Raw genomic sequence first — 23,129 nt, 5'->3', positions numbered from 1 at the left:
CCTTGAGGACTGGAAATGCACCTTTTCATCTCTAATACTTCAGCCCCAATCTTTCTCACACTGTGGGGCGCCGGGCTGGCTCAGTCAGTGGAGCGTGTAACTCTTCATCTCAGGGTTGAGAGTTCAAGCCCCATGCTGGGTGCAAAGATGACTTAAAAATAAACTTGGGGCACCTGGGCGGCTCCGTTGGAGAAGCAGCCAACTCTTGATCTCAGCTCAGGGCCATGTGATCAAGCCCTGTGCAGGGGCTCTGCTGGGGCGTGGAGCCTGCTCAGAATTCTCTATCTCCTCCTCCTCTTCCTTTGCCCCGCCTCCCACCCCTACTTGCACTCTTTCTCTAAAAACAAACAAACAAAACCCAACAGGTGCACTGATGAAGTGATGATTTCATACCTGCCTACCGGAGCTCCTCAAAGGCAGGCTATCCGGGGAATGATCAAAAGATGCTTTTTTCTTTGTCCTCCTCCGTGGTGTGGCCATTGCTTCAGAAAATCTTCAAAAACAAAATTAAATCAAATAAGTAAACAGTAACACTTTCAGCACTCTGGAGCAAAGTTATTATGCGGTTTCCCAGGGAAGAGCATATGCTCTGCAGTCAGACTGCCTAGTGTGAAGCCCCTGCTTTCAAGGTCCTTAATCTAAGACCAAGCCTCAGTGTTCCCACATGTAAAGTGGGCACAAGTGTGAACTCTAGTGGTGGTGTGAAGAGAAACATTATTTAAAGCACCAGACCCAGCATACTATAAGTACTTAATAAATGCTGTCCATTCGTAGTATATACATTTAAAAATGTAAAAATAAGAACCACCACACAGATGACCAATAAACCAATTATACTGTTTCTAAACTTCGGTGAGTGAAAACACCTGGTCTTCGTCTGTTCCTCTCCCTCTGTGTCTTCTCAGGAGCACCTAAAATTTGATCTTATTATACTTTACAAAGAAAACTCACTTGGTCGCTCTCAGTACAATCTCAGGCACACTGTCCAGTCACTACTGAATTTAAGAATCTGGGTTAGACGGTCACTGGTATCCTCTACTAGAAAAATTTACCATCTTTCAAACTGGCTTAACAACAGCACAGTTAAATAAGCATTAAGAACTAAAATCTGTAAGAAAAGTCATGCATAGTAACCATGAAAGATAAAGTATTATTGAATTAGTATTTCTCAAATAAAAAATAAAAATGCTTACCATAAGTATGCAATAACATACAGATTTTACAATCATCACAATTCCTTCCCTGATCTGTGCATTTACCACACACACACACACACACACACACACACACACACACAATAACATGAAAATAGGACATACCTATGGGTAAGGAATTTGAAAGTGGGAAAGTGTTATAAGTTACAAATTCCACAAATATTATCTTCACCTTGGAGAAAAGCTTGGAGGTCCTTGCAATCCTACTGTTTTGTATCCGTGAGTTGTACCAACATTCATAAGAGCATTTTTCATGGATTATTAACAACACATGTGAAAACTTCTTCCCCACCTACACTAACTTTGAGAAATCCTGACATTGGTAATAAAGAGGGCCTTCCTCTAACTCGGTCTTCACTTTCTCAATACTACTAATTTAGTTATGAACGCAAAACCCTACACATGTTCTGAAATGCATTAGAATTAAGCATTAGATAAGTTGCCTTTTGGTTCTATATCACTCATTATACTGGATAAAGCAGCCCTGATGTAAACAGAACTACTGTGTACCTGTAATTCTTACACCCAAAGGCTTTCTGGATCACATTTATATTTTCAAAAGGCTGTCCAATCTAACAAATCCCTTTATATAATACATATATTCCACATTATTCATAAAATGAGCCACAAAGCACATGTAAATATATATATACACGTGTGTGTGTGTGTGTGTGTGTGTGTGTATACACATACATAGTATATCTAAATGTATACTACGTGTAAGGATTGCAGCAAAAATATTTGAGTCTAATGTGGGGTTTGGGAGCATAAATATAACCAGCCTCATTTCATGCAACATTTGGCCCTGTCATGTAGGAATACTGGCAACTCAAAAGGAAGCATAGTTTCCAGAAATTTCAACAAACATTTTAATCCAAATGTGTACTGGAAAATATTTATTTAATTGCAATGAAGAATGATATAATTCAAGAAACTAAGAGGAAAGGAAAACATTAACTATAAAAGCCACTGTTAAATTTGTGTTGTCTAGGAAAAACATAAGATTTTTTGTGTTCGTACACTTTCACCTTTAATTATATAATTCACAGTGATATTCCCTCATCCTTTTTTTTTTTTAATTTAATTTATTTATTTGACAGAGAGAGAGAGAGAGAGATCACAAGTAGGCAGAGAGTCAGGCAGAGAGGGGGGAAGTAGGCTCCCCGCCGAGCAGAGAGCCCGATTCCGGACTCGATCTCATGACCCTGAGATCATGACCTGAGCTGAAGGCAGAGGCTTTAACTCACTGAGCCACCCAGGCACCCCTCCCTCATCCTTTTCTGACACTATAATTTCTGTTTTCACTATTGCTGGGGTTTGGGGCTTACGATGAGGGGAAAAATTGTTAAGTTGGAAGAACTACCGCTTTTGTGCTTCTCAACATAACCTTAGAAATACTTAGCACAAGTGCTAACAAACTAGCATACTCAAAGTGCTCTCCCCTTGTTTTTCAAACTGATAAACACACCTAACTAAATTTAACCAATCTGTTTCATGTTCAATATCATTATACAAGCATATCTCCTCTTAATTTTAAGTGCGTAGCTTTGGTTTTCTTTTAAAGTGACAAAAAAAGAAAAAAAGTGAGTTTTTTGGCGGGGGGAGATAAATATATACATGGATATAGCAATGTCTCGATTTCTATTTTAATAATTCCCAGGGTTTTTTTCTGAAGTAGCTTATTGATCATTTGATACAAAAACAAAAAAAACACCCAGAATTCACAAAAACATGAATCCAAAAGACTTCAGGCCAGAATAAAAATGTAGAGTGGCACAAGCATCATGTCTAAAAATGAGACAAACTGGGGCGCCTGGGTGGCTCAGTGGGTTAAGCCTCTGCCTTCGGCTCAGGTCATGATCCCAGAGTCCGGGGATCGGCCCGCATTGGGCTCTCTGCTCAGGAGGGAGCCTGCTTCCCCCTCTCTCTCTGCCTACTTGTGATCTCTGTCAAATAAAAATTAAAGTTAAAAAAAATCTTTAATAAATAAATAAATAAATAAAAATAAAAATGAGACAAACTACCAGAAACTTCTTCAGAGACAACAAAAACAAGAATTTCCCTCCGGGCCGCTGAAAATACGGCAGGACTAGCACCTTATTGTACCCACGCTAACCAAGTTTCCCGAAATATGGACCCCGTTCAACTGCCTGAATGCCTTTCTGACGACTTTCTGTGCCGGAAAGGCAATTTCATTATTGATGGTCATTTTCTCCTGTATCTCCTGAAGAAACCTTCCCTCCCGCCCCTTCTTTCACTACAAGACATTAAAAACAACAAAAACAGAAACACTGACTGAACAAAACTCAGCAGCCCTGAGCGGTGTGCGTACCTGCAGGAAGAGGGGCTCCCCACTTGGAGCGGTCTGGGGGCGCCCGCCCCCTACCCCAGGGAGGGCTGGGCCTCCATCTGGCCGGGTTCCACATTACGGAACCTTAACTTTCTACAGCTGGGCCTGCCTCTCTTCCTTCCTCTTTCACCTGCCAGCTGCCGGGCTGCTGACAAGCAGCCCCGGTAATCGGGCCGCCCCCTCCCGGCGCCGGGGCCCGCAGGAGTCACCCCAGCAACCGGGCAGTGCCGCTCGCGTCCGAACGCGTGGTGGCCGCGTCGGAGCGTCCCTACTCCACCTGCGCGGCGGGGCGGGCTCCTCGCCGCCGCACCTCGGCTGGGAAGAGCCAGCCGGGGAGTTCCCACCCCCGGACCGCGGGCTCTGCGCCGGCCGCACGCACTCCCCAGGTGACGGGGCTCTGACAGTCCCCAGGAGGGAGCCCCCACGTTCCCGGCGCCGGCGGCAGCCGCCTCGCCCTCCGAAGCGCTTTCTCGTCTCTTCCCCGAAGTCGGAGAAGCAACAGCCTCCGGGGCTCACCTTCGCGCCGGAGAGGTGCGCGGAGTCGGGACGAGAAGGCGCCGCTGCACAGAAAGGAGGCACTGGAGGGGCGTGCAGGGAGACCCTCGAACCCCGCGCCGGGTCGGGGAACCCCGTGGCCGCTACACGCCAGCCCAGGAATCCCCCCTCCTCCCTCAGACCCCGCACCCCCCATCTAATCCCGGGAGGGCGGGGGCAGCCCCCGGTGCACCGCTCCACCTCCCACCCGGCCGAGGGGCGCCGCACAGACGGAGAAGGGCAGCCTGCACCCTAGCCAAGCCGCTTTGTGCGGAGCTGTCACCCGAAATCCGCCGCCGCCCCCGCGCCCGCCCCCGGAGCCGCGTGCCCCGCACCTGGGAGCGCGGGCGAGACGCTGCGCGCCGCCCGGGGCTGCCGGCGCCCCTCCGGAGCCGCGCGCCGCGCGCACAGAACAGCAGGATCCGCGCCGCGAGCCGCAGCCCCCGCTCGGCCGCCGCCGCCGCCGCCGCCGCTTCCGCCCCTGTCACGGCGTGACCCGGGGTGGGAGGAGCCGGCGGGACCAAGGAGGAGTAGGGTCCCCGCCTTCGCCTCAGCCGCGGCGCTCGCCCCGCCCTGGCCATTTCCGCCGCTGCGCAAGCCGGGGCGCCTGGGGCGGGGGGCGGGGTCTGTGCGGGGGGAGGGGGCGGGCTCGGGGGCGGGGCGCGCGGGTCCGACCCTGGGGGCCCGCGGCAGCGCCGGAACCAGCTGCAGGCTGCTGGCCGGGCGCGAGGTAGGCTTCCCGGGGCGCAGAGAGGGTGCGGGAGAGTTGGCACGACTTCCTGGGTGCGAATCTGGGATCGGATTCCGGACTGGGGCGTCCTGACGAGCGTGGGCAGCCCGGCAATCCGCGCCCTGAAATGGGGTTCAGGAAGCAGAATGGGACCTGGGAATAACAAGGTCGAGCAATGAATGACCTTTCTGAATTCATGATTTAAAGTGCCCCCCAAGCATCGTTGTGTATTAGTGGTTTTTAAGATAAGAGAAGTACTTGCTAAATAGTGAGTGATGCTCTGTGGGCGGGGGCGAGAGCGGGGGTGGGGGAGTGGGAACCGGGGTGCTGTGAATATTCGGTCTTGCTCCAAGGTTGTTAGGCACGTGTATGCATATCTAAAAATTCACTGAGCCGTACTCAAAATCTGCGCACTTTAGAGAAGTTATTATTCAAGTTGACAACATTTAAAAATAAATCTAAAGCAGAAACATGGTTTTTTTTTTTTTGAAAAAGTGAGAGAGGAAACCAGACTTGAGAGTCCATCGAAAGAGGACTTAGGGGGCCAAACAAGCACATCTGCTCCTTCCGTGTATGGGTAAGAACAGCTGTAAACTTCGTCTTTCCTGATTCTTATAACTTGCACCTTTAGCTTTTTATAGAAAGAAACTTGATCTTTCTCTCAAAAAGCACGCAGGCAAGTACACATTGAGATGCTATTAGAACACCTAAGAAGTGGTTATGTACATGATGTTAACTTACATTTCTAGTTTGTGTGAAAGGGATAGAATTGTCTAATTTCAGATTGCCCTGGCTCTGTGTTGAAATTATGCTTCCCTTTTGTTTTAAGTAGAGAACTGGTTTATGAAGCCTTGAGCTGAGGTTCCAAAGTCTCTGGCTGACGTTGTAGATGGGAAAACTGTAACTCTTTGGCTTTTCCTGGCTCAATATAATCAGATACTTTCCTCTGACCTCTCAGATAACTGAGAGTCACCTCCTGACATCAACAGGGCCTTGCAAAAGCATTTATAGACAAATATTTTCAGAGAAGAGAATTTATGTTCCCAAAGGTGGGGGGAGGGGGGCTTCACCTTAACTCCTAAGCCCCCTGGAACCAAATTTTGCAGTAAAGGGAACTTTTCCTGAAATGCCTGCTTGTAGGTGATGTTTGCGATTCTCTGATAAATCATTAAATTAGATCTGCCAATGATAGCATGCTAGTATAATCTAAACCAAATTAGTTTCACTGATTCAAAGGGAATGTTAGAATTAATCAAGTTATATTGTCCTTAGTATTACAGAGTTCCCATTGAAAGGACAGACATTTTCCTCATACCTTCAGATAGATTTGCAGTTATGTTTAGGTGTCCTTTTTTTCCCTTAGTTCCTTGTGTGCATTTTCCCATGCAAAAAGAAACTATGAGAAAATTACTTGAAAATGCAAACTTATGGAATAGAGATAGGACATCAAACCCACATATCTATTTTCACACCCTCTTGAAACCCCACTAGAACAAAAACAACGTTTTTTCTTTTTTTTTTTTTTTTAAGATTTTATTTATTTATTTGACAGACAAAGATCACAAGTAGGCAGAGAGGCAGGCAGAGAGAGAGGAGGAAGCAGGCTCCCTGCTGAGCAGAGAGCCCGATGTGGGGCTCGATCCCAGGACCCTGGCTCGATCCCAGGACCCTGGGATCATGAGCTGAGCCGAAGGCAGAGGCTTTAACCCACTGAGCCACCCAGGTGCCCCAACAACAATGTTTTTTAAAGGCATAAACCACTAGGGTAGAGAGAACAGATGAGGAGATAAATGCAATAAATTTTTGAAATCTAGAAAGCAGATGGACAAGTGGAAAAGGATTTTGCAGACTGAAGAAAGCTAAATTCTAAACTAGCAATGGGAACAGCCAATAAACATCCCTATTTGCATTATAGAATCCCCAAATGCTCAGGAATTAGAAGAGTTTCCTCCAGGACATAGAAGGGTATGATTGAAACTAGAAACATTGCTTGAAATTCTGCTTCAGAAAAGGCTAAATCCCCATATCCTTTTCCCAGCTTTCCACAACAAGGTAACTGCCTGTCTCTTGTGGCACCAGCAGAGTCTGGGGGAAGGCTTTATCCCCTGCAGAAGGTAAGGACTCTGGACAGGAGAGAGACAAATATATAGCTGGGGATTCGAGTACCATACTGAAAATGGAGACTAGTTGAAAACAGAAACTGAATTTTGGGACCCTCTGTCACTTCTATCCTTTCCTCATGTGGCCCCTAAGACTTGATTCTTAAAATAGGGGTTGGGAGAGCCATCTATGGAAAGTCTGACCAGTCAATAATAATAATAATAACAACAACAACAACAACAACAGCAACATCTGGGTTTCCACATGAAATCCACTCCTATCCTTACAATGAAGCTTACAGTCAGTGAGCCCACCCACATACTTAAACATCTAATCAGCTTTTCAGTACTACTCTTAAACAGGAGCGGATAATAATAATTTTTAGGCATTTGAGGAAAGTCAGAAAGACAGAAGACAAATTAACAGGAAAAGTGACTTGTAAGCAGCAGAATATGTAGAAAAGAGAAAATATATCCATTCTATATATTAAATAAGAAAATAATATAAAAAGAACATCAGAAACAAAAAAATATGTTCTTGGGGCACCTGGGTGGCTCAGTGGGTTAAAGCCTCTGCCTTTGGCTCAGGTCATGATCCCAGGATCCTGGGATCGAGCCCCGCATCGGGCTCTCTGCTCTGCGGGGAGCCTGCTTCCTCTTCTCTCTCTCTCTGCCTGCCTCTCTGCCTACTTGTGATCTCAGTCTGTCAAATAAATAAATAAACTCTTTTTAAAAAAATATGCTCTTGAAAATGAAAGACTTAATGGCGGGAACGAAAAGGCAAATAAAAAGAAATTTTATTTAAAAATTAATAGAAAGTTAGTAAAATAAAAATTAAGGTGGTCTCTGAGAAAATAGAGCAACAAGATGAAGAGCTGGAAAATAGAAAAAAAATATGAGAAATTTGTAATACTAGGTCATGAGGTTCTACTGGCAGAATAAAAGGGATCCCAGAAAGAAATAGAAACACAAGAGGGACATAAATCATCTAAATAATTCAGATTTTTTCCAGCATTGAGGGATATGACCTTCCAGATTCAAAGAACTCAGGAAAATGGTTGAAAACAGAAAGCAAAAAAGAAAGCATAGATTTATGAAATTGGAAAAGCTAGGGGCAAAGAAAAGCTTGCGAGAGAGGAAAGCATATTGGCCTCATGGACTACATCAGAATGTCTTTGAACTTAAGCAACATCTCTGGAAGCTAGAAGACAATGGAATGACTTTTTCAAAATTGTGAGAAAAAAATGATTTCTAACCAAGAATTCTATACCCAGCAAAACTACCCATCAAGGATGGAGAATAGTATGAAGATATGCAAAGTCACAAAAACCTTTTTTCCTATGCCTCTTTTCCAGAAAGCTGTTGGAGGTCGTGTTTCGCCAGTGTAAGGACAGTTTAAAAAAAAAAAAAAGGAAAACATAGGATAAAAGAATCAGGAGGTTCATCAAAAGATAAAGAAATCTTCAGGGTGATGATCGAGAGAGAGAATGCTAGCTATGCAATGAGTGTGGAAAGCACCCAGGTCTGGGAAGTCTCCTCCAAGAAGGTGATTTGGTAGAATATCTGATATCAAAGAAATTGAGAGTATTTTTAAAAAGATTTTATTTATTTATTTGACAGAGAGAGAGAGAGGTCACAAGTAGGCAGAGATAGAGAGGGAAGCAGGCTTCCTGCTGAGCAGAGAGCCTGATGTGGGGCTTGATCCCAGGACCCTGAGATCATGACCTAAGCTGAAGGCAGAGGCTTAATCCACCGAGCCACCCAGGTGCCCCAAGATTGAGAGTATTGATAGGGTTATTGGGGTAACTGGTAGAGCTTGGAGTTGAATTGGTAATGAGTACATAGGAATTTTATGAAGGAAAAAGCAAGGCAGTTATTGACTACAGAATAAAAAAGTTGTACACAAAAGGAAAAGTAACCATAGAATACTATGTGCTTTCACTGTGAATAGTATTTACCTGGTCATAGTCATGGATACCCCAAATATTTAATAAAAAATAGGCTGTAGTTGGAGGAGCACGCGATTCTTGATCTTGGGGTTGGGAGTTTGAGCCCCACGTTGGTTGGACAGCTTACTTAAATAAGTAAATAAATAAACTTTGAAAATAAATAGGCTGTGTCTATGTTGAAAGGCTGGGGAAAATGAGAAGGTGGCATGTGTGTTGGGAAGTTGAAGGAGAGCGAAATGGGTATCATTTCTCCATGTTATCTAGAAATGAAAAATCAAGAAGATAGAAAATAAGCATGCTATTCTGAGATACAGAGTTAGATTTCTAGACTCAGCTAAGGGAGTTCAAGATGGTTGCCTTTCTCATTCGAATGCGGGCTGCTATTTTCACAACTCTGAATCTCTTTCAGTCATATGCATTACAATGGCTAAAAAATAAGAAGTCAGCTCGAAATGAAATGTTAAAAACTGAAGAGCGAGATGCTAGAGAAAATCCTAAACTTATAAAAATTATAAAGTGTAGTCTGCCTCTTTCTTTCTTTCTTTTTTTTTTTTTTTTGTCCTCTCCTTTTAAAAAACTTAAGCCCTTAGGACTCTAACATTAAGATATAATTCTATTTATTTAAAGATCCTTCCTAACATGTAATAGGAGGTGTACCTCTACCATCAGACTCACTGAAAAGTAATTTTTCAGATGGCTTTTCTTTGGATGTGGAAATAATTTTAAAAGCCAGGCTGCTAAGGACAATGGGTTTATATTTCATTCATCAGTAGACTTGCCATGCCCTTGAATGACAGCGATCTGAATATTCTCGGTACAGGTGTTGGAGCTCTCTGCTTGGAAGGCAAAGGCGTCTCGGGAACCATGGAGGGTACAAGAACGTTCCTTGATGTTAAAGAGTACCCTGACCCAGAGGTACAGAGAGATCGAGTATTGACTCTGGAAGAATGGCAAGAAAAGTGGGTGAGCCGCAAAATTGGATTTCATCAGGAGCAAGGGCACCAGTAAGAAATGTTCAGTTTATGACAGAGTAATGCTCTATTAGAAACCGACTTTGGGGGGCCCCTGGGTGGCTCAGTGGGTTAAAGCCTCTTCCCAGGCTCCTGGGATCGAGCCCTGCATCGGGATCTCTGCTCAGCGGGGAGCCTGCTTCCTCCTCTCTCTCTCTCTGCCTGCCTCTCTGCCTACTTGTGATCTCTGTCTATCAAATAAATAAATAAAATCTTCAAAAAAAAAAAAAAAGAAACTGACTTTGGAAATAGAAATAGTAATTTAGGGACATATTATTGGACGGCTTTTACGAAGCATGTGTTTAGTTTTTCACGTTTCGGCGTCTCTGCCGCGTCACAGGTTGATGGGTAATCTTCTCTCTTCCCAGGGTGTATAAATAAGAGTGTGACTTGCATTCACAAGCATCTCAGATTTATAAAATATATTTTTCTTTTAGGGCCCTGTAGCATCTGGGTATTGGTCATGCATATTCATATATACAGCGGAAGCCCGCATTTATGTATATATCTCTTTATACTGAAGAGTGGTGTTCTTTTTTTGTTCTTTTTTTTTTTTTGACAGAGAGAGGGAGCGAGCACAAGTGGGGAGGGCCAGAGGGAGAGGGAGAAGCAGGCTCCCCGCTGAGCAGGGGACCTGATGCAGGGCTCCATCCCAGGACCCTGGGACCATGACCTGAGCCAAACGCATACGCTTCACCAACTGAGCCACCCAGGCGCCCCATGAAACATGGTGGTGTCCTGACTTTGCTTGATGACAGTATGTGTTCAGATGCAAAGTGTTACCTGTGTGGTGGCGGAGGAGAAGCTAAGAGAGGTAATTACGAGAGCTAGGATGCTGAACAATGGATCGGTAGTACGAGGCTTCGGAGCAGTAGCGGTATATCTGGGCCAGCGCTAGGTAAAGTGGTCAGGCTCGTTCAAGGCAACCGCCATGACTTTCCAGGGGACGACATCATCATCATCGTCGTCATAGTCATCACACCTGCACACTGAGTGGTAGCTGGGCATCTCCCCAGAGCCATCCAATGGGTTATCTTTGTCGTGTGGGTGACCTTAGAAGAGCCATGTCTCTAGGGAGGGAATTAACTACAGGGTTAAACTTCTCAGAGCTTCACGGTCTGAGACCCTGGCACCTGTTTACAGACCTTCCCATAAAACACGTGTTGAAAAATCCGCTGAATCCAGACGCTCCCCATCTCTCTTTCTCTCTGTCTCTCTCACACATACACTTTCAGAAAATTAAAGAATTTCCAAAACATCAAGAAAAAATAACTTCAGGTTACTAATCAGGAAAGCCCCAGGGTCAACTCAGATTCCCTACTCACTAGCTACGGGACTAAGTGAGTTGTTTAACCTCCCTCTTCCTTCATATATAAACTGGAGAGAAGAATAAAGTTTTCTACTCTGTAAAGTTATGGGGAATACTCAGGGAGATGATGTATGATGAGTACTTGGCGTCATCCTAGTATAGTCCTTTCCTCCATGCACTGGGCTAACGAAAACAAAAAATATATTTTTTTCCTCCCCAGGCTATTAAAGAAGCATTTGGATACCTTCCTTAAGGGCGGGAACGGACTGAGAGTATTTTTTCCTCTTTGTGGAAAAGCGGTTGAGATGAAATGGTAAGAGCAAATAAGCATTCATACACTTTCTTTTCTTGATGGCAAATGTGTTGGGTGAATATTTAATAGGATGTAGGTTTAAAAATCCCATTCTTAGGAAATGCACAGGGATTCTTTATGTTCAATAGACTATCACTGATGGGTTCATAGAGATAATATTCTCAAACAGTAAGATACAACACAAACCACTGGTGTGGTCTTGTCTTTCTGTATTGGGTTTCTAAGGAAAAAAATATATATAGTTTGGAACCAATGGTGGGGTTTCAGGGGGTACAGAGGACCAGCTTTCTCTCTTATATCTGCAACATCTTTGTATACGGTTTCATTTTTGTAGGTCATTTAGGAACTTGGCTGAGTTAATTTTAGATATTTTTAATGGAGGTGGACAGAAAAATTCAAAATGAATTATAACTCTTTGGCGAGACAATGTGTAGACCATGGTTCAATGTAGCTCTTCCTTCCCACTACGAGTGCATAGGCAATTATTTTCAAGAATCATTTTATAAAACCAGTGATGAGGAAAGTAATTCTTGTGAGTAATTCTCTGTGAAGAGAATTAGCTTTAGTAAGCCACCATTACTACAGATTACCCTAAAGTCACAAACCCGGCAGTCATTTTCTATCCGGAACTCAGCTGCGGTGAAAATGCATGGACACTATTTTTTTTTTTTTAATTTTTAAAAGATTTTATTTATTTATTTAAGAGAGAGTGTGAGAAGGAGGAGAGCCAGAGGGAGAAGCAGGCTCCCCGCTGAGCAGAGAGCCCCATGCGGGGCTCAATCCCAGGACCCTGAGATCATGACCTGAGCCGAAGGCAGATGCTTAGCTGGCTGAGCCACCCAGGTGCCCTGCAAAGATGCTATTATACACACCAAGATGTACCACTAATTTATAAGCTTGAATGTTGAGAATTTTGGCCATTAGGCAGGAAAGAACATTTCAAAGTATTTATAAAAGAGATTAGTATATGAAAATCTAGTAACTTAGAAATGCTCTGTTTGCTTTATAAATGGAGCTGCCCCAGAAAAACCCGAATGCGTTCGGAGCTGGTTTTCCAGGGCAGATGTGGCCTTCTTACAGGCAGCCCACCCACGTGGCTCCACTCGTAGCTGAGCATTTGGGACACAGCCGTGGTGGCCTCAGATTCCGGTGTGGCCACGAAATTAATATTTAAACTATATCACTAGACTTATGCCTCCCCGACTCACTGGACTAGAAGAGTTCTTTGAAAACTACTTGCAGGAAAAACATTAACTCTATCAACAGATTGTCTTACTGTCCTGTCCTGAAGTGTTAACAATTGAGGGCCAGCAGAGGTTTAGAGACAAGATTAGGAAATGGAATGATAAAACAGACAATCAAATGTGCTTGTCGAAATGTGTCCACATGTGTCGAAATGTGCTTGGGGTCTAAAGTCATTTGTAACAAAAACACCAGAACTAAGCCATTACAATGGTGGGTAAGTTTTTGTATCAGAGGGTTTTTCCATTTATGTATCTAATTTGTGTCTTATGGTCTGTCAACGGATCAGATGTAATCTCATAGTTATCTATGAGATGAGGCCCAATGGCATTAAAATAAAATGTTTAACATCTTTCCTTAGGTTTTTTTTTTTAAGTTTTTTGGTTTTTTTTTTTTTTTTTAGTTTTTTTAGGGTTTTTATTTTTTTGTTCCTTAGAACAATGTAGTCCAACATAATTCAGCCTATGTCAGTCTCTAACAGGCTCTGCTTTTATCTTCAAATGTAAATAAAAACCCTCACAGCCTGGGCGCCTGTGTGGCTCAGGCAGTTAAGTGTCTGCCTTCCGCTGAGGTCATGATCCCAGGGTCCTGGGATTGAGCCCCACATAGGGCTCTCCCCTGAGCAGGGAGTCTGCTTTTCCCACTCCCTCTGCTGCTCCCCTGCTTGTGCTCTCTCACTCTCACTCACTTTCTTTCTCTCACATAAATTAAAAAAAAAAAAAAAAATCCTCACAACCAGTCTGGGCAACTTCGTATGGAGAATTAAAAAATACTAAATTGTCCTCAAGTGGAGGCACTTGGCTAGCTGAGTTGGAAAAGCATGCAGCCCTCGATCTCACAGTCATGAGTTCGAGCCCCACATTGGGCGTAGAGCCTACTTAATAAAACAAAAAACTCAATTATTTAATAAATAAGTAAATAATAAAATAAGACATTAAAAGATATTCCCTGTATGTTAACTTACAAATTTAGGCAAGTTACGAATGTGTCTATTTTAGAACTATAAACAGTTTATGCTCTGACCTTGTTGAAAGTGATAGTCTTGTGTGGGCAAGAGGTACCATCAGTTCCCCTCTACCTCTTGTTTTGAAAATGCTACCTTTAGTCAGACTGCATTGATAAGTCAGGGAACAACTTGAGCATGATGTGAATTTCACATTCGCTTATGTGTCATTTTGTGCGCAAGAAGCTTGAGGTAAGAGCAGAAAACCACACGCAGATGAATGCAGCCTAGTGTGAAGGGACAGGACGCTCCCGGGCACATTCCTCCAGCAGCTCCCGGACACCTAGGCTGATCTGTGTGCTGTGAGCCCCTCCCAGCCACCGAATTTCCCAATAATATCCCCCCTACCCCCTACAGTGCACAGTAACTAACAAGCTGCAGCCCTGCCAACACTCTGGGATATTCATATATTTTGTAACCATTTTATATATTTTGTAACCATCTACCATGGTTAAAATACCCTACCACCATTTCTGTTAGGTTTCTGGAGCTCTCTCTCTTTTTTTAAGATTTTATTTTAAAAGTAATCTCCACACCCAACATGGGGCTTGAACTCACAACCCAGAGACCAAGAGTCACACGCTCTACCAACCGAGCCAGCCAGGCACCTCCTGTCTTTCCTCTTTTTTTTTTTTTTTTTTTTTTTTTTAAAGATTTTATTTATTTATTTGACAGACAGAGATCACAAGTAGGCAGAGAAGCAGGCAGAGAGAGAGGAGGAAGCAGGCTCCCCGCTGAGCAGAGAGCCCGACACGGGGCTCGATCCCAGGACCCTGGGATCATGACCTGAGCCGAAAGCAGAGGCTTTAACCCACTGAGCCACCCAGGCACCCGTCTTTCCTCTTTTTAATGTGGCACTGGCAGGTTTTTTTTTTTTTCCCTTATGCATTATTTATTCAGGTTATTTCTAAACTGTAACTGTATATTTTTGAGAAAATCCTGATTCACAGAGACAAGTGATGGCAAATGTGTAACAGCTTTTAAAAAAAGTTTTAAATTAGGGGCACCTGGGTGACTCAGAGGGTTAAGCCTCTGCCTTCAGCCCAGGTCATGATCTCAGGGTCCTGAGATCGAGCCCTGCATCAGGCTCTCTGCTCAGCAGGGAGCCTGCTCCCCGCCCTCTCTCTGCCTGCCTCTCTGCCTACGTGTGATCTCTCTGTCAAATAAATAAATAAAATATTTTTAAAAATTTAAATTAAAGCATAATTGACATATAACATTGTGTTTCAGGTGTATAAGATAATGATTTAGTATTTGTAAATCTGTACTTACAGAATATTTTTTTCTTGTGGATGCAGACTTTAAGATCTACTCCCTTAGCAACTTTCAGATATTATTAACTGTAGTCACCAAGCAGGGCATTACATCCCCATGGGGCTTATTTATTTCATAACTGGGAATTTTGACCCCCTTCGCTTGTTTTGACCACCCCCAAAGCCCACCTCCGGCAACCACCAGTCTGTTCTCTGGATCCATGAGCTTGGTTGGGTTTTTTCTTTTGTTAGATTCCACACACAAGTGAGACCATACAGTATCTGTCTTTCTCTGTTTAACTTACTTCATTGAGCGTAATGCCCTCTAAGTCCATTCCTGTTGTCACACGTGGCAAGATTTCATTCTTTTTCATGGCTGAATAATATTCCTCTGTGACAGAGTTTTTCAATGTTGTGCTCCACCCTCCCTTTTCCCCATAAACCTTCGGATTTTTATGGCTTGATTTTGCATAACATAGTGATTTTTAGGGATGCCTATGTTGCATTATAGCAGAACTGCCTGTGTTTATTTAATTTGACAAAAATCAGTGCTATGTCGCTAACACTGTTTCCTCTGGAGTCCCCGATCCCACAACTGTGGATTCTGTAATTATAAACCTTACCAGGAAAACACAAGTTATTTGCAAATGGGAGTTAGATAAATTTCTGGATAGTGTTTATCGTCGGTAAACAGAAATTGTAAGATTGTAAAAATGGATGCTAACATCCTAGAGCCCTATTCTCTAGCATGGCGGCTACTAGCTACATGTGGCTATTTCAGTTTAAACTAAGTCACACTGGGGGTACCTGGGTGGCTCAGTTCATTGAGCCTCTGACTCTGAATTTCAGCTTAGGTCATGATCTCGGGGTCGTGAGATGGAGCCCCACTGAGCCCAGAGCCTGCTTGAGATTCTCCTTCTCCCTCAGCCCTTTCTCCCCCGCCCCCCGCACTTGGCATGCATGCGCACTCTCAAATAAAGTCTTTAAAAAATAATAATAAAACAATAAACTAGGGGCGCCTGGGTGGCTCAGTGGGTTAAGCCTTTGCCTTTGGCTCAGGTCATGATCTCAGGGTCCTAGGATTGAGCCCCATATTGGGCTCCCTGCTCGGCAGGGAGCCTGCTTACCCCCCTCTCTCTCTGTCTGCCTTTCTGCCTACTTGTGATCTCTCTCTGTCAAATAAATAAATAAAATCTTAAAAAAAAAAAAAAAAAGAAAACCAATAAACCAAATCACACTAGCCACATTTCCAGTGCCACTAGCCAGTGTGGTTAGTGGCTGCTGGATTGGATGGTACAGGTGCAGACACCTCCATCAGCACAGAGTTTTGAAGGGCAGGGCTGATTTAGAGAAACTGAAAAGCATTTCTAATCCACAGGATACAGGGAGCCTGGGTGGCTCAGTCGGTTGGGCACCTGCCTTTGGCTCAGGTCAATGATCTCAGGGTCCTGGGATCACACCCCATGTCAGGCTCTCTGCTCAAACAGGAGCCTGCTTCCCCCTCTCCCTTTGCCTCTCCCCAGTTTGTGCTCTCTCTCAAATAAATAAAAATCTTTTTAAAAAATCCCATAGGATGCTTTTAAATTAGAAACTCTTCTAATCAAACCCATTTGTAAATGTTGTAGATCAACATTTTAAGGTATTAGTTTTCCAAATTTTTAATTTTTCCTGAAGTCATATAAATCAGTTTCTTAGAATTCCATGTACTAGTAAGTTTCAGAATAAATAGATCCACTTCTCTACAAGTTCTATGAAACCCTATGACCCCAAATTCATACAAATCCCTTAAAGTTAAGGGAAATGAATGTTTATAGGGATATACCCTTTTATTTAATACTGTATTTGGAATAAAAATGTAAGTGTAAATATATGATTTCATGCAGGTTTGCAGACCTAGGACACAGTGTCGTAGGTGTGGAAATCAGTGAACTTGGGATACGGGAATTTTTTACAGAGCAGAATCTTTCTTACTCAGAAGAACCCATCACGGAAATTCCTGGAGCCAAAGTTTTCAAGGTTTGTCTTTTTTTGGTAAATACCGATTTCCATATCCCCATAAGAAAGGTTTTTCTTAGCATGGGTTATTATACAAGTGTCACGTGACTCCACTTTCCCACACGGATTCACCCAGACATTACAGAGTTTAAGGAGCTCGGGCTGAAAAAGATAGGTGATCGCCAGACACGCACAAATGTATACAACAGCTGATATCAAAGTCTGTCTATACCCATGGTTTTGGTTTGCGTTTGTTTGATTTTTTAAATTTATAAACAGGCATTTCTGAGAATGTCTTGTTCCACACCCTGCGTAAGACACTGAAGAGATAAAAACACAGTCCATGCCCTAAAGAATCTCTTCGCTTAGGAGAGAAGAAAAACACAGAGGAAAGCTGTTTGTCATACACAGAGCTAAGCGTAAAGACACAGGGCAAAATGGGAGCAACAAGGAGCCGGGCATGGTCTCAGATGCCCTGGGAGGCTGGTCCTTCATTCTGAGCGGTAAAGATTTTAAGGAGGAGCATGACTCGGCTGGATTTTTCTTTTGAGACGAACCATCCTTGCAGCCTCAAGGAAGAGAGACCAGATGGGAAGCTGTGAGCGGAGGTCCGGGGAACAGCTCTCAGAGGCTTGCCCTCGGAGGGCCATAGGGCATATAGAGGGACAGGCAGATCAAAGCAATGTTTAGGATGTCAAATGGGCAGGATTTAGGATTAACTGACTGGGGATGAAGGGGGAGCTGAGTTTGCATCTCTAGCCCAGATGCCTGGAATAGACCGCGGAGAATAAAAGAGAAACAAGCCGAGGGGGAAGAGAAAATGAGTTTTGTTCTCAGGATGATGAGTTTGGGGCCCCTGGCTGGCTCAGTGGATAGAGCACGAAACTCTAAATCTCCAGATTGTGAGTTCGAGCCCCATGCTAGGCACAGAAATTACTTAAAAAGAAAATGGATGAGTTTAAGAGAACTATGGAATGGCGAAGTGTAGGTGGCAAGCGGCTTTCTGTCTGGGGGGCAGTGGGTGGCGTTTGGGCTGGAAGTGATCGATCTGGGAGTTGTTTTCATCCTGTGATCACAACGAGCCAGAGGAATGCTTTGCCTGCTTGGGGTAAGAATGTGGGAATTAAAGACCACTCAAATGAGAACAAGCAAGGCCGTTTTTTGTTTTTTTTGTTTTTTGGTTTTTGGTTTTCTTGGAGGGGACAGCTTCTGAAAAAGCTCAGAGGCAGGCAGGGGGTGGCAGAGCTTCGTGCTGGAAACCACAGGGAGGCCACAGGGAGGCCGTTGGGAGGCTGTGGACACCAGGGAGGCAGACGTGAGCTAAAGAGAGGGGGCCTCCTGCGGGATTGGCTTGGGGAGTGTATTTGGCTTTCTCTGGTTAATCCCGAGTTGGAAGAGGGAAAGGTGATGAAACTCAGGGAGGCTGGCAGTCACGTCATCGAGCAGAGGCTGTGGCTCGGCTTCCCAGGCTGGCTGTTGCGGTCGGTCCAAGCTCTCTAGTCTGACAGGGTCTGGCCACCGTCCGCTGGTACATTCAGTCTCTCGCAAGGTACTCTGTTTTCTAAATATTGAAACTAATTGCAGGTCAGTAGGAGGCTTAATAGTACTTTATTGTACAGTTTCCTCCCACCCTGTTCTCAAATCATCCCAGGAGTTAACTCAGTCCAAAGACACCAGTCCTGGAGCAGTGGTTCTCAGCCTTGGGGGCACGTGTGCAAAGGCCTCCTGTGGCTCTTACAAAACTCCCGGTCCCAGGCTCACCCCAGGCCCATCGAATCAGAATCACTAGGGGTGGGGCTCAGCATCAATGCTGTTTAAAGCTCCCCAGAGTTGAGACTCACCAGCTGTGCTCTCTGCCACCTCGCCCGCCGCCCTGGGTGGACCCCCACAGTGCTTCCAGACTGGCCTTCAGAGACCCTTCCTCTACTTGTAAACCACTGTTGGTGCCTCAGTTCAGAATACGATCCAACACGTGCATGTCCTGACCTCTCCTTCCTTGCCCTTCACCCAGCCCCCAGGCTTCTCGCATCCCCTGGACCCAGCGAAATCCATGTCCCTTTATGCCCCTGGACTGTACCCCCAGCCCTCCCTCCTGTAATGTTAGCAGACGCTCCCCGGGCAGCTCCCCACTCCATCTTCTGAGTCCCCACGTTCCCGGCACGCAACCAGAACTGCCCAGGCCATCCGGTCCTTAATGCATCTCCCGCCCACACCTCTCTGCTCTACTAGGCTGTCCTCACTGCGGGCAGAGCCCCCGTCAGATCTGCACCCCCTTCCTAGAACCCAGGGTGGTTCTGTCCACCAGGGCCTCTGGCAATAAGCGCCCACTAGCCGATGAATGAAAGAGAGAAAAGCCAGGAGTCCACACAACTGTACTTTGCACAAATGCCTTTCAAAGTATCTGACCTTCCTCTATCAGCCTGCCTGGTCGTTGATTAACTCGTTTGTTGACCTTTAACAGTGTCAAAATATCAGGACTCTGCTAAAGTCAATATCACTAAAACAGAACAAGTCCCCCAAATAATTGATAATTCATCTTCAGGGTTAACCTCTCTATGATTTTTCTCTTTTTTTTTTTTTTTTTAAAGATTTTATTTATTTGTCAGAGAGAGAGAGGGAGAGAGAGCGAGCACAGGCAGACAGAATGGCAGGCAGAGGCAGAGGGAGAAGCAGGCTCCCTGACGAGCAAGGAGCCCGATGTGGGACTCGATCCCAGGACGCTGGGATCATGACCTGAGCCGAAGGCAGCTGCTTAACCAACTGAGCCACCCAGGCGTCCCTGATTTTTCTCTTTGAGTGGATCCCAGAGAACCCCAGGCAGGCCAAAAAAAAAAACCAAAAAAACAAAAAACCAAAAAGCCCAACTAACCAAACAAATGCAATGAAAGTAAAAAACACAGTGCTGTTTATAAAAATTATTTACAGTTAGGTCTTATTTTGTTTCCCATTAAAAAAATTCTTTGCTACAATTACATTCTTCATGTTTCATTCCATATTCTCTCCCCACCACCTTTGCTGTGCCTCTCCCTCTTATCTTTCCTCAACCATCCAGGTAGCTCCTAACTAAACAGCTTTTTTTTTCTTTGACTTTCATTACAGAGCTCTAAAGGGAACATTTCATTGTACTGTTGCAACCTTTTTGATCTTCCCAGGTAGGACTGAATCCTACATCTGTACTTTGAATGCCCTGAGTGCTCGCCAGGCAGTGCTGGGGGAGGGGGGGCTTTTGCTGACCCGCGCTCACTTAGGGTAGCATGGATGGGAGTCTCCGGCCTGCACTTCTTCGGACCACAGCCTACCGTGTCTGCACACCTGATAGCTTCGTCCTTGGATAGCTTCCAAAATATGGAGAACATTGTTATGACTCGAGGCTGGGCGGGGGAAGGAAGGAAGAGCAAGACAGTGTCTTCGCTTTACACCTGATCGGTTACAGAAAGGACTTTCAAAGTGTAGAAGGTGGTCTTACCTCCTGAAAGGCCCTGATGCTTCCTCAGGGGGCTGGGAGCAGGTTGTCACAGATTGCCCTGTAGCTCTCCTCTGCGCTCCCAAGTCAGAGCAGAACGGGGAGGCTACTGCCACCAGCTCCTAAAGCCGGAAAGAGCTCCTCACACCCACATCCACGCATCCCTGCAGAAGTGGGAAAAGCAGCCAGAGATCCGGATCCCTTGACAGCTGGTGCAATACCAACATGCGCCACTAGGGACGCTGTGTTGCTTGTTGGAGACTCAGTTTTTTTCTTACGTAAGATGTATTTCTCTTTCTTTTTCTTCCTGCTAGAGCCAATATTGGCAAATTTGACCGGATCTGGGATAGAGGAGCATTAGTTGCTGTGAACCCAGGCGATCATGAGCGGTTAGTAATTTGGTTTCTTTAATTACTCTGGCCTTCCCTTTTGGGCCTTCTTCATTTAACATGCTGTACTTTTCGTGAGCTCCAGAAAATCAGTTAAGACTTCCACTAGTTTGAAACAGCTTCTTGTATCTGGAATTAGAAGACCTAAATTAAGTACCATCTTTGTGTAAAAAGGATAGGATTTGGCCATGGCCGTGGGGAGCTAGTACCGGCTTGCGGCTCTGTCACTTCCAAGCTGTGTTGCCTTGATCCAAGTACTCAAGTTCTCTGTTGACTCCTCTGCAAGATGGCGGAGTGTCTGCTAATAGGGCCCCCACTTCCCCTACCCCCCCCCACTAACCTCACCTGGCACCTGTCTGGGGCGCTTGCCATGTGACAGGCATTGCTTGAAACACTCTATCAACACCTTCAATCCACCAAACAACCCTGTGGGGCATATGCCCCATTATTCCCATTTTACAAATGGGGAAGGATGGAGTGTGGAGCCTAGCATGGGGCTTGAGTTATGGTCAAAGAGATCAGGTTGCTTGACCGAAGTCAGGCAGCTGGCACACAACCGAATCCAGACTCAGACCTGGGGAGTCTGGTCGAAGCCCACAGTCACCATCCCCACCTTATTCTCCCTGCAGGAGTTGTGGGGATTAAAGGGAAGGACGGATGTGGAAAGTGCCTGGCTATTCTCCATAGCTGTCTGAGTATTAGCTGCCATTATGTCAGAGCTTTGGTTACTGATGATTTTGACCATTCTTACTGTACTTACTCTTATGAGAAAATAAAATTAAAACATGAGAAAGCATACGGAGTAAAACATGGCCACTCCTAGGTACTTTCCAATCCAAGTATCACTCATGTACTTACTTGGAGAGCGCATATAAATGTTGAATTATATCGTGGGATGGAGGCCAACTCTTAACACAGGTCCAAAGGCTTGCATCCACGTCAGTGAAATAAAATTTTTATTTCTTAAAAACCAATTATTTCATGAGTCAAAGCCGATTGCCAAACCTCATCTTCTTCAAGAAGACCATGCCACATTTTCTTTTTTTTCCTTAAAGATTTTAAGTAATCTCCACCCCAATGTGGGGCTCAAACTCATAGCCCCAAGATCAAGGGTCCCCTGCTCTACTGATGGAGCCAGCCAGCCATGTGCCCCTCATGCCATATTTTCTTTGCTTTGCTTTTTTTTTCTTTTTTTTTTCTTTTTTTTCTTTTTTTAAGTAGGCTCCACACCCAGCCTGGAGCTCAACGCAGGGCTTGAACTCACAACCTTGATATCAGGACCTGAGCTGAGCTCAAGAGTCGGACACTTAACTGACTGAGCTACCCATGAGCCGCACACATTTTCTTAATATATATTTTCCTTTAGTGATAATTCACACTCCTGTGTTCCTTTTTCTTTCTGTCACTACTCCTCCTTTTTATCCTCCTTCTGGAAGCTTCCCCTTCCTCACATGCCTAGAGGCCGTCATTCCCCAAGGGACCATCCTCAGCGTTTGCTTGTGTCTGCCTGTCCCTTACCCTTGCTTCTTTCCCGAGCCCTTCAATTCTGTTACTTTCATTCAGTCATTCAACAAACATGTACTAAGTTCCTGCCATGTTCTAAATACACACTGTGCCCCATGTTAGGGAAATGATGGAACAAATCGTGCCTGGTACCTGCCTTTCTCCTTGTTCTATTTCCAGCTCTGGTCTTCACCTGGACATCCACATCACATTTCAACATCTGCTTTGCATTTCTTGTGTGATGTCCATGTGCTTTGGCAACTCACGGTATCCCATGCAGCCGCTTTGTTTCCATAAACACCATGTATGTCTACTGAACCCACATCTGCTGGATGTCTACCCTTGTCGGTGTTTCCCTTTCCCTGATGATGTTTATCCTTGTCTTTGATTAGTCCTTGCAGGGGCTTGGATTTGTGGTCTCAAATCCACAGGGAGGGGAGCAAACTGGAAGTCACAGAGCTCACTCGAAGGGCAGACCAGGCACACTGTCTAATTCCCCCCCTCAGCTGGCACCGTCTACGTCTAGCACATAGTAGGAGCTAAACAAACACTTGTCAAATAAACGAACGAAAGCTGACTAGACTCAGAGCAAAGGAAATCCACTGTTTCCTACCAGCCACGACCACCTCCTCTGTCCTAGACATAAAGGCCATCTAAGTGGTACCACAACGAATCATGAGACCCATCTAGAAGTCTTGTTTAAGGCGTTCAGTTTAGCCACAGTCTCTGTGTCCTCCCTGGTTCCTCCTCTCTCTTTTCTCGAAGCCCAGCCC

At 44.8% G+C, this 23,129-nt stretch overlaps 2 protein-coding genes across 4 annotated transcripts in view; one reads left to right on the top strand and one right to left on the bottom strand.

Annotated features, from left to right (window-relative positions):
- Positions 1–4,489, bottom strand: part of LOC111156658 (lysine demethylase 1B) — a 63,483-nt gene extending 58,994 nt beyond the window's left edge. Inside the window, exons 1-2 of the mRNA XM_022517686.1 lie at positions 4,434–4,489; positions 394–493 (exon numbers count right to left, since the gene is read on the bottom strand). Coding sequence (XP_022373394.1) covers positions 394–480 — 87 coding nt within the window. The 5' untranslated portion in view covers positions 481–493; positions 4,434–4,489. The remainder of the gene's footprint in view (positions 1–393; positions 494–4,433) is intronic.
- Positions 4,490–4,779: 290 nt separating this feature from the next.
- The window catches only part of LOC111156711 (thiopurine S-methyltransferase), a 25,828-nt gene continuing 7,478 nt past the window's right edge, over positions 4,780–23,129 (top strand). Inside the window, exons 1-7 of one of the 3 annotated variants that reach the window (XM_022517749.1) lie at positions 4,809–4,828; positions 5,324–5,405; positions 9,697–9,880; positions 11,416–11,508; positions 16,890–17,022; positions 20,101–20,153; positions 20,779–20,853. In XM_022517749.1, coding sequence (XP_022373457.1) covers positions 5,402–5,405; positions 9,697–9,880; positions 11,416–11,508; positions 16,890–17,022; positions 20,101–20,153; positions 20,779–20,853 — 542 coding nt within the window. In that variant the 5' untranslated portion in view covers positions 4,809–4,828; positions 5,324–5,401. Of the gene's footprint in view, positions 4,829–5,323; positions 5,406–6,903; positions 6,943–9,696; positions 9,881–11,415; positions 11,509–16,889; positions 17,023–20,100; positions 20,154–20,778; positions 20,854–23,129 lie in introns of those variants that run through there. The other 2 variants (XM_022517750.1, XM_022517751.1) reach the window with 2 other exon arrangements.

The sequence above is a fragment of the Enhydra lutris genome, unplaced genomic scaffold (assembly GCF_002288905.1).
Source record: "Enhydra lutris kenyoni isolate GAN:26980312 unplaced genomic scaffold, ASM228890v2 scaffoldscaffold48, whole genome shotgun sequence".
Classification (NCBI taxonomy): Eukaryota; Metazoa; Chordata; class Mammalia; order Carnivora; family Mustelidae; genus Enhydra; species Enhydra lutris.
The sequence above is the reverse complement of the archived record's forward strand: the minus strand, read 5'-3'. Positions and strand labels throughout refer to the sequence as shown.